The sequence below is a fragment of the Brassica rapa genome, chromosome A08 (genome assembly GCF_000309985.2).
Source record: "Brassica rapa cultivar Chiifu-401-42 chromosome A08, CAAS_Brap_v3.01, whole genome shotgun sequence".
Classification (NCBI taxonomy): Eukaryota; Viridiplantae; Streptophyta; class Magnoliopsida; order Brassicales; family Brassicaceae; genus Brassica; species Brassica rapa.
Window position 1 is genome coordinate 22,202,453 of NC_024802.2, and position 9,373 is coordinate 22,211,825.

The 9,373-nt window shown below is 39.3% G+C and overlaps 5 protein-coding genes across 6 annotated transcripts; 2 read left to right on the plus strand and 3 right to left on the minus strand.

Annotated features, from left to right (window-relative positions):
* Window positions 1-5: 5 nt before the first annotated feature.
* Window positions 6-1,130, minus strand: LOC103836482. The gene is made up of 3 exons (XM_018653667.2): window positions 763-1,130; window positions 652-696; window positions 6-511 (listed from the first exon to the last, which is right to left on the minus strand). The coding sequence occupies exons 1-3, from the start codon at window positions 904-906 to the stop codon at window positions 233-235; spliced, it is 468 nt and encodes a 155-aa protein (XP_018509183.1). The 5' UTR covers window positions 907-1,130; the 3' UTR covers window positions 6-232.
* Window positions 1,131-1,382: 252 nt separating this feature from the next.
* On the plus strand, window positions 1,383-2,960 carry LOC103836483 (LOB domain-containing protein 2). 2 transcript variants are annotated; one of them, XM_009112748.3, is made up of 2 exons: window positions 1,383-1,456; window positions 2,114-2,960. In XM_009112748.3, the coding sequence occupies exon 2, from the start codon at window positions 2,123-2,125 to the stop codon at window positions 2,717-2,719; it is 597 nt and encodes a 198-aa protein (XP_009110996.1). In that variant the 5' UTR covers window positions 1,383-1,456; window positions 2,114-2,122; the 3' UTR covers window positions 2,720-2,960. The 2 variants fall into 2 exon arrangements, with proteins under 2 accessions (XP_009110996.1, XP_033132338.1); XM_033276447.1 differs by having other exon boundaries at window positions 1,406-1,456; window positions 2,109-2,960.
* Window positions 2,961-3,304: 344 nt separating this feature from the next.
* On the minus strand, window positions 3,305-4,849 carry LOC103836484 (ervatamin-B-like). The gene is made up of 2 exons (XM_009112749.3): window positions 4,388-4,849; window positions 3,305-4,147 (listed from the first exon to the last, which is right to left on the minus strand). The coding sequence occupies exons 1-2, from the start codon at window positions 4,830-4,832 to the stop codon at window positions 3,561-3,563; spliced, it is 1,032 nt and encodes a 343-aa protein (XP_009110997.1). The 5' UTR covers window positions 4,833-4,849; the 3' UTR covers window positions 3,305-3,560.
* Window positions 4,850-4,998: 149 nt separating this feature from the next.
* On the plus strand, window positions 4,999-6,979 carry LOC103836486 (phospholipase A1-IIalpha-like). The gene is made up of 3 exons (XM_009112751.3): window positions 4,999-5,299; window positions 5,370-5,727; window positions 6,111-6,979. Exons 1-3 carry the CDS (start codon window positions 5,064-5,066, stop codon window positions 6,741-6,743), a joined length of 1,227 nt encoding a protein of 408 aa, XP_009110999.1. The 5' UTR covers window positions 4,999-5,063; the 3' UTR covers window positions 6,744-6,979.
* On the minus strand, window positions 6,939-9,356 carry LOC103836485 (uncharacterized protein HI_0077). Its single transcript, XM_009112750.3, has 7 exons — window positions 8,712-9,356; window positions 8,327-8,568; window positions 8,158-8,254; window positions 7,654-7,837; window positions 7,486-7,567; window positions 7,294-7,363; window positions 6,939-7,204 (listed from the first exon to the last, which is right to left on the minus strand). The coding sequence occupies exons 1-7, from the start codon at window positions 9,114-9,116 to the stop codon at window positions 7,124-7,126; spliced, it is 1,161 nt and encodes a 386-aa protein (XP_009110998.1). The 5' UTR covers window positions 9,117-9,356; the 3' UTR covers window positions 6,939-7,123.
* Between the last annotated feature and the right edge of the window lie 17 nt (window positions 9,357-9,373).

Genomic DNA, 9,373 nt, shown 5'->3' on the forward strand with positions numbered 1-9,373 from the left:
CAGAGAACTTTCAAAATATTTATAAAGACGAAGAGCTTGCAAATTCATATCAAAAACCCCGCAAAGAAATACTAATGATAACACTAAAAATGTGATGAGATATAGTATATTTTTGCTTACTATATGATATCGTTCTTAATATTTCTCGTATAATGCAATGCACACACACTGCATAGTTTATCTGTTTCAAACGTGAGATTAAAGGAAAATTAATAAACCGTAATTAGAAATTTCACAGATCTGACGCTCTTCGCATTTTCTTCTTCTTCTTTTGGTTTCCGATCTTCCTCTTGTTCGATTGCTGCTTGGGGCTGGCGACTGCTGGAGTGACTTCATCGGAGCTGATGATCTGGAGAGAGGTGAGGCAGCACTCCTGCCATTTGAGAGCTTCGATGTCGCTGATCACTTGATCGAGAGTTAAGGAAGCTGATGACGCGACGGAGATTTGATTCAGAGTCGAGCGAGAGAGATCGAGTAGATCCACTGCGTCTACTGCTTCTCCTACAGTTTTCTGTTACAATCCGATCGATCGATCGATGCATAAGAAAACACAATCAAATTAACAGAATCGATTAAACCGAAAACCAGAATCGAATTTCTCAAATCAAATTCACACGGATTAGGGAGATGATCGATCGGCGGTTTACGTACCTTGTTGGATTTGTGAAGCTTTCGGAAGCCGTGAATGTGAAGGATCTATACAGAGATGAGAATCGAGAGGTTAGAGTAATGAGATTCTATGAGAGTGAAAATCAAATGAACCTGATTGAGGTAGGAGCAGGTGAAGTCGATGGACTTTGCAGAGTTGATGAAATTGACGTATTCCTCCAGAGTTATCTTCTTCTCTGCTCCTACTCCTCTCATTCTTCTTCGTCGATTTTTCTCTTCTCTCTCGGTCTCGGGCATGTTTGTTGCTGGTGAAAGAGATACAGAGACTACACTACTGTGAAGTTTAAATTTCAAAATCAGCGACGGAGAGAGTTTGTTATTTTCTGCGAAAAGACGGACTTACCCCTGCATTATGTCACCGCGCGACGGAGAGTTTGTTATTGGCTACGAAAAGACGGACTTACCCCTGCATTATGTCACCGGGAGTGGCTTTTTTATATATCGTTCTCGAAAACATATTCATATTCTGATTATCCACATATTTTCATTCAAAACACTGAGAAAATAGTGACAACTAATTGAAATTATATTTTCTCATTTATAATATTATAAAAAAATCTTAAATTATTTATTGATTTATTAAGTTGTTATTGTCCTTTGACATGAGCAACCTAAAATCTCATAATCGACCATTCATCCATACACCTTTTTCTTTCAGTTAACCAAACAATCTTTTCATGTTCATATAAGACTCTTTATGCACTACATTAGCCCTTTGTTATCGATATAAACACATATCTTCAGTTCCTATTAACCCACAAATGAAGGGAAAGAAAGGAGGCAAGAGGTTTGTATGCCATTCTCCAAATTATGTTCAAACTCTTATTCTTGTGGAGAGATATTTTTCTCTTATTTCCTTGTGAATTGTGTGATCCATTCATGCATATAGAGATATGCTCACGAAGATGTTATTCCCATAATCTATAGAGCACTAATATGAATTATTTGTTATATACTTTATATTTTTATTAATACATTTTTCTCTTAATCCTTATTTTTCATCATGCTTCAATTAGTCTACTAGATCCACTCATGCATATAGATATGCACACGAAGATGTGATTCGCATAATCCATAGAGAACTAATTTGAATTATTTGTTATATACTTTAAATATTTAATAATACATTTTTCCTTAATCCTTATTTTTTGTCATGCTTCAATTAGTTTACTAGATCCATTCATGCATATAGATTATAGATATGCACACTAAGATGTGGTTCCCATAATCTATAGCACTAACATAAATGATTTGTTATCCTTTAGCACACTTTCTCTCTCTTAATATAACAAGAATGGTTGAAAGACCATATTACGTATTGATATATATCAGCTCACATGTGTGTGTGGTTAGAAATATTAGTTTTTGTTTAATTAATCTAAACATTTTAAGACACTAACAATTATATATGTTTAAAATTTTCAAATTCTCAACTACTGGCTAGGGAAATGACATGATGCAAAGGAACTCTAATAACAACAACAACATCTCCAATAACCCATCGTCACATCAAGCCTGCGCTTCATGCAAACACCAAAGAAAGAAATGCAACAACGAATGCATCTTATCTCCTTATTTTCCGGCTCGCAAGAACAAGGAGTTTCAGGCCGTTCACAAAGTGTTTGGTGTTAGTAACGTACAGAAAATGGTACGGACCGTTCGTGAAGAGGACCGTACCAAGCTGTCTGAATCTTTGACATGGGAAGCTCTATGGAGACAGAAAGATCCCGTCCTTGGCTCCTACGGAGAGTATAGGAGGATCAGTGAAGAGCTCAAGGTTTACAAAAGCCTAGTTCATAATCAACCTCTCATTGGTTGGGATAATAATCAACGTGTACTCAACAATAACAACAAAAACGGATTAGCGGTAAACTCAAGTGGGTCTGGTGGGTTTACTGTTAATAACAATGGTGTTGGTGTGAACCGGGACGTTATTAACGGTGGATATCTATCGAGGAGTGGCTACGAAAATTTAAGGCAAGATCAAAGGCAACAATGTTATGCAGTGATTAATGGGTTTAAACAGCATTATCTCCCTCTAAGCAATTGATTCTTAAGTTCTTGTGGATACGAAGCCTGCATGCTACATGTTAGTAGTTGCTTGTGGCTTACTTAAACGTTATTGAGCCTTTTTCTTATTTTAATGCAATTTGTGGTGTAATTTATAATGTCTTCGAGGGCTAAAAACGTGTACGCTAATTCACTAATATATAATAGGTCATCTCATAAGTATGCGTATGTGTGCTATGAGTTTTGGAATTGGCAATAAATATTACATGTGTTTTGATTTAGGCTCTAACTGGTGACCGTGACCATTGAAATATGAATAAAAATGAGTATGAAATGAAAGAATAGGAACAAAATAAAAAGAATAACAATGAATATTTATTCCTTTTGGTCCATATCAATTTTGATAAATAATGTGTTTTTTCTATAGTTTCTTAAAATTCAAAGAATGACAAGGAATCAAACGCAATCAAAATTTCCTATAAATGATGTAATTTTTAAAGAATGAGTAAGAATTGACTATTCTCCTTAATTTCTTATGTCACCATTCAGATCCTTAGTAGTATAGAGTGAATCTTCAATGTTAGTGTTAACTGATGTATCACTACACTCAATGCCAAACCTATTGTTAAAAGAATCAGCTTCTCTGGCATGATGCTTGCTGGAGAAAGTATCAATGCATTGTTCAAGTGAATCTTATGTGCTTAACACATGTTTCTATTATATAATCTCATCTTTATCTTTGAAATCATGTTGGCAGTACCTTTGTTCTCAAGTATCTCTATGTACTTTATTTGCACAGTCATAATTATTTTTATCTACGCTATTGCATATTATTATAAATAGGGGAAAATGCTCTATAAAGCTTCTAGAGATTCTTGGACTCACTTTGTGGGATAGCTTGCAAGCATAGCAATACCACATTTACCCGTCTCTTCACTATAACCACGTTCCATCCTTACATATCCCTGTTCACCCCAACCAGTTCCCCATGAATTCTTTACAATCCAGTACTTTTGACCATCTTCTTCTCCATATCCAACAACAGTCACTCCATGGTTAAGATGATTTCCACAAAACCCTGTGAACACACCAGAAGAGTATAGCTGAAAGATAAAACCACCAGCATCTATTCCAACTGAAACCGGCTGTTGAGCAGTTGCTGCTTGTAAACTCTCCTCGTTTTGTTCCACCTTTGTGTACCCTTGTATAGTAACTACCTTGTTTTGAGACTTCTCTTGGTCGCAAGTTCCCTGTATAGCTGTGTATGGATAGTCAGCCTCGGTGACTAGTCCACCATTGGGTATGAGGTATTCATATGCTGTTGTCAGTAATCCACCGCTACATCCTTTGTTAAAAGCGCTGACGTCACAGTCTATGAGCTGTTGCTCTGAGAGAGATACTAAGTTCCCTGTCTTTATCTTGTTGATGCCTTCAATAGCTGCCACTACAGCGAATGCCCAACAACCTCCTGCACAGGAATAAAAGAAACAACACAATCATGTATTTATCTATCTTTTTATTTTTTGAATACTAGGAGGTTCAAGGCGGAAGCCCGTAATCATCTTAGCTAGGCCCAAAATCTACAACATATAATATTAGTTTCGTCCCAACAATCGCTCAAACAGGAGACCTCTGACACAATGGCCAAGGGTCCTTTCCGGTTGAGCTAAAGACCTCTGGTGACTGTGTAAGACCATAGGTTTCATACCGCATTTTCCTTGGTTTCTAACAGGAGTCACAGCACCTTCTTTTCTCCAGTCCACAGAGGCTGGCACATTTCCTACTGCGTCGCAAACCGGCCTTTGGTCCGTGTTTAACCTCAAGGTAGACGTGTTCAAACCGAGAAAATGGGCCTTAAACTCAGCATTGGTCATATCCGCAAATCTGTTGTCTGTTAACTTAAAGGGCAAGTGGAGAGAGTTGATGTAGTCTATTAGCTGGAGATTAGATTGGTATATCCCAAACCGTAGCATCCACTCCTCTTTTCCTCCATATAAGATGCTATGGGTTTGAAGCCACTTCTTGAACCGTTCCCTCAAGGTTTTGCTTGGGTCGTACACAAAGGAGTCCCCAGAACATAGCCTTGAAGCTATCAGGATAGAGCAGATAAAAATGACAAGGGTCAGGTTAGTGTTTCTAAGTGCATTCAGCATTTTTTTGTTTGTTTTGGGAAATGAGTTTGGTTTCTTGGTATTATAAGCTTCAGTGTCGTGGCTGCTCTCTTGGTCACAGGTTTTGCATTTTGTTACAGTTCTAATGAAACAAGTTTCCTTCTGTCTCATCCCTAACAATGTAACATGCCTACACTTAACAAACACTTATCTGTCCCAAAAAAAAAAGAAGCTAGAACAAGGAAAGGTTTGTGAAAAATACTAAGGCAAAACATGTTGGAAGACATACCAAAGAGATGGAAGGTGCTAAGTGGCCAAAACAAATGGAAAGGCCTGCTTGATCCACTTGACTCAGACCTACGTCGCTACCTCATTCACTATGGCGAGATGGCTCAGGTTGGTTATGACGCCTTTAACTGGGACCGTAAGTCCGAATACTGCGGTGATTGTTATTACTCCAAGAGTCAAATCCATGCTCGAACCGGCTACCTTAAGGCCAACCCTATCAGGTACTTTCCCACAAATAACGTTTCATCTTTGTGTAGACGATGTAAAGGCAAACTATGGTTGATTCTTCAGGTACAATGTGACCAAGTACATCTACGCAACAGCTTCTATAAAGATGCCACTTTGTTTCATCGTCAAGTCTTTGTCAAAGAAAGCGTCACGCGTGCAGACTAACTGGATGGGTTACATTGCTGTCGCTACAGACGAGGGGAAGGCGATGCTAGGGAGGAGAGACATTGTTGTAGCTTGGAGAGGAACTCTTCAGCCGTATGAATGGGCTAACGATTTCGATTTTCCTCTTGAGTCAGGTGTTAAAGTTTTCCCTGTGACAGACCGCAAACACGTGCCTCGTATTGGAAGTGGCTGGCTTGATGTTTATACAGCTTCTGATGCTAAGTCTCCTTATGACACAACTAGCGCACGTGAACAGGTCTACCTCACCTTTCCCTTTATCATTTACATTACTAATGGTAGGCCTGCGGGTATAAACCGACCCGAACTTCCCGAACCGACCGACCCGAAAGTTTGCTTTTTGGTTAGCTCGGTTTGCAAGTTCGGTTCACTTCGGCAACTAAAAAAATTTCAAACAATACCAATTTTAACCGGAATTTCGAACCGAACTAACCAAAATCCGAACAGAAATAACCAAAAATTAACCGAACTAACCAATTTGTTTTCGAATTTTATTCAATTTAAACTGAAAATTAACCAAACTAACCGCAAACCCAAATTTTTTGACCAACCCGATCTAACCGAATTTCGAACTAACTGAATAACTCGAACCTGCAGCCCTAGTCTTGGTTTCGGTTTCAGGTACAAGCAGAGCTCAAGAGACTGCTAGAAGTCTACAAGAACGAAGAAGTAAGCATCACTTTCACAGGCCACAGCTTGGGCGGAGTAATGTCAACTCTAGCAGCTGCAGATCTCGTCCACAGCAGTCAAAACAAGATTCACACAGGTCTTCAAAGCAAACAAGTCCCCATCACAGTTTTCGCATTCGGGTGTCCTCGAATAGGAGACCAAGACTTCAAAAAAGTCGTCAGCTCACACAAACAACTAAACATCCTAAGAATAGTAAACGTTCCCGACGTGGCACCAAACTATCCGCTCTTCATGTATGCAGAGGTAGGCGAGGTGCTGCAGATCAACACGCTGAACTCGACTTACCTCAAACGTTCTCTGAACTGGAGGAACTACCATAACCTGGAGATATATTTGCACGGGATAGCGGGGATGCAGGACAAGACCGGGGTGTTTAGGCTGGAGATTGGCCGGGATGTTTCGTTGGTTAATAAGGGGTTGGATGCTCTGAAGGATAAGTACTTAGTGCCGAGTGTCTGGAGGTGTCTTGCGAATAGAGGGATGGTTCAGATGGATGATGGGACTTGGAAGCTGGATGTCCATAGGTATGAAGATGATGATGATGAGGACTCTACAAATAAGTAACGGGCTACAAGGGCTTTCACCTATTCAAGTTTAGTTACAAACACTTTTAAAATGTTAAGGATAATATGTTAGTAATTGACTAATTGTACACAAAAATTTAATTAGAAGAACAAAGAATCTAAGGGCCAAATCTCATCAAGATCAACAAGACAAGCATGTAGAATGTGACAAGTGCGTTATTGGTGTACTTGGACGAAGAACGACTTGAATATTTTATTGAACATAATAACAATGTATCTTGGATGTTAACAAGACCATAACATAAAGTGGTTCCCTGGTTCAACTCTAATGCATCTCCACTATTATAGTTACCAACAAGAAACAAAGCCAATAAAACACTAATCTCTGCTTTCAGAGCTCAATAAGTTAACGCCACACACTCATTCATTTGATTTGGCTGGCCTTTGGAGACTTGAGTTCTCACTCTCCATTGAGATTATGTGAGTGAGCCTATCGTAAACCTGTCATGATGAATTGCAACGAAGTTTATACATATATACTTCAATTAAGATGAGACTTCACCAAGAACATGAACAAAGATGAAAGATACCGCAGAAAGTTGCTCCTTGTCACCCTGTTTCTTGCCTTCATCAACTTCTGTGCCACATGATGGATCATACCTAAAGATACATGGAATAATCTAATGTATTATACATTATTGGCCCAGATAGTTTCTATAAAAGAAAATGATTTTGAGTTTCTTTATCCAAGCAACGTCTTGGTGGGGGATGAGTTTCCTTACCAATCTCGAGGAATGCCAGCTATCTCCCGAGCTGAATGGTTAAAAGGTCCTCTTAACTCAGCACCATACTCTTTAATCAAATCTGCTCAGGACGTTTGTATAAAATGAGCAAGAGACATGATGAGATAAAAGCATATGGAAGAGACGAGTTGTATGACTTGTCAGTGCCTTTAAAAGTAGGACAAGGAGCACGGTTCATCTTTTGACAAACGGAGAGAAACCAGTCTACACCAACAGCTACATGTGCAATTTCCTCCTCAGCAATCTTAGCGACTATTTTTGAAGTCCTATGATCTCCAAACCCCATCAGCCTTTTCACCAACCTAGGTCCAGCATCAAGTCCTCTAGCCTCCTGTTAAACTAAACTAGCATGAGTTTAATAATGCTAATATTATTCAGCTAAAACGAAATGCATTCAAAGCTTCCTTAATCTTGTACTTCCTCCGTTACATATTATAAATAGTTTTAACAACAAAAAAAATTGTTTCACAATATAAGTAGTTTTAACATTTCAATGCAACTTTTGTATTTATTCAAATATTGTGTGACCAGCTAAATTATGTTAGATTTTTTATAATTGGTTATAGTTATATATTAAATGATACTTTTTTTTTAACAAATAACAACAGAGGGAGTATAAAAAGGTGAAAACTTTGAATGAGAATCACTTACCTGAACAAGAGGGATAACAGCTAACCGAGCAGCGACATTGTTGGAAGTATTCTCGCATTCTCTCATTAGCAAATTATTAGCCGGCATATCTCCATACCTTGAATAAGACAAGAAGACGACTTAAAAAAGGTGTTGTCTTGAAACAAAGTTTGAAACTTTATGACTTAACTTGAAACCAAGCTCAGCGAGTCTCTGCGAACACCACATGAAGTGCCGACTCTCATCATCAGCAACATGAGCGAAGTCATCGAAGAACCTGCGTCCCAAAACGTCGAAGAAAGGGGAGAAGCGAGCGACAGTGTCCCAAGCCAAGTCGATAGCGTTGAGCTCGATGTGAGCGAGGTTGTGAAGCATATAGGCGTTGAGAGGAAGGTCAGAGTCTTTCGGACTTGGGACTTCATTGGTCGGAACCTGCAATAATAAAAAAAAAACTAATTAAATTGGCTCTGATTAAAACTATAAAAAATCCAAACTTTGAGAGTGAAGCAAAAAAAACGAATTTAATTTTCCGACAAAACTATCAAAGAAAGAGACAAGAAGTTGAGGAACAGTACGAGAAGTGGTTTTGGAGGACGAGATGGAGAGGAAGGGAGGTTGGAGATGGAACCGACGGGGAGATTGTTCTCACGGCGCCAACGGGAGAAAGCTAAGTGTGAGATGTGGGATTTTGAGAGAGGGTCGGAGGTTGAGAGGACGAGAGCTCCGAGGTCGGCGAGAGAAGAGGCTGCGGAGACTAGGCCGTGGAAGGTGGAGGAGGTGGAGGAGGAAGAAGGGAGGAGAGGGCCGTTGGGACCCCAGAGACGGAGGTCGTTGATGGGGCTGTTTCTCCAGTTGTCGAGACCAGACCAGAGTTTGTGTTGCGGTGTCGGAGAAGAAGAGAGAGATGAGCAGATGGTGAGAGAACGAGGAGAGAGATAATTGGTCGGGAAGGGACGGAGATGAATCAACATTCTAACCATTTCCTTCCCTGATGGTTCAACCACCACTCCACAGAACACAACAGACTCTTAAATCTTGTTAAATATTACAAAAAAGCCCCTAAACTATTGCTTTTTACAAATAGAACCCTGACTTTTTTTGTTTTACAGTTCATGTCTTTGATGATTAAAGAATCGTAGATAAAACTCTCAAAAGCCTAACACAAATGATGCTGTAGATGTGTTAGATCGAATCAGAAAGATAGAAGAATGAGGGAATGTGCTTTTGGGAAGTAAAG

What these genes read in the sequence shown, in the direction of transcription:
- LOC103836482 (XM_018653667.2), bottom strand. Translation starts at nt 906, where the DNA reads ATGCCCGAGACCGAGAGAGAAGAGAAAAATCGACGAAGAAGAATGAGA. An exon ending in CCTGCTCCTACCTCAATCAG is followed by an intron (nt 697 to 762) that starts GTTCATTTGATT and finishes ATCTCTGTATAG; the next exon opens with ATCCTTCACATTCACGGCTT. An exon ending in AGCTTCACAAATCCAACAAG is followed by an intron (nt 512 to 651) that starts GTACGTAAACCG and finishes GGATTGTAACAG; the next exon opens with AAAACTGTAGGAGAAGCAGT.
- LOC103836483 (XM_009112748.3), top strand. Translation starts at nt 2,123, where the DNA reads ATGATGCAAAGGAACTCTAATAACAACAACAACATCTCCAATAACCCA.
- LOC103836484 (XM_009112749.3), bottom strand. Translation starts at nt 4,832, where the DNA reads ATGCTGAATGCACTTAGAAACACTAACCTGACCCTTGTCATTTTTATC. An exon ending in TAGAAACCAAGGAAAATGCG is followed by an intron (nt 4,148 to 4,387) that starts GTATGAAACCTA and finishes ATTCCTGTGCAG; the next exon opens with GAGGTTGTTGGGCATTCGCT.
- LOC103836486 (XM_009112751.3), top strand. Translation starts at nt 5,064, where the DNA reads ATGTTGGAAGACATACCAAAGAGATGGAAGGTGCTAAGTGGCCAAAAC. An exon ending in CTTAAGGCCAACCCTATCAG is followed by an intron (nt 5,300 to 5,369) that starts GTACTTTCCCAC and finishes TTGATTCTTCAG; the next exon opens with GTACAATGTGACCAAGTACA. An exon ending in CAACTAGCGCACGTGAACAG is followed by an intron (nt 5,728 to 6,110) that starts GTCTACCTCACC and finishes TTTCGGTTTCAG; the next exon opens with GTACAAGCAGAGCTCAAGAG.
- LOC103836485 (XM_009112750.3), bottom strand. Translation starts at nt 9,116, where the DNA reads ATGGTTAGAATGTTGATTCATCTCCGTCCCTTCCCGACCAATTATCTC. An exon ending in CTCGCTGAGCTTGGTTTCAA is followed by an intron (nt 8,255 to 8,326) that starts GTTAAGTCATAA and finishes GTCTTATTCAAG; the next exon opens with GTATGGAGATATGCCGGCTA. An exon ending in CTGTTATCCCTCTTGTTCAG is followed by an intron (nt 7,838 to 8,157) that starts GTAAGTGATTCT and finishes TTAGTTTAACAG; the next exon opens with GAGGCTAGAGGACTTGATGC.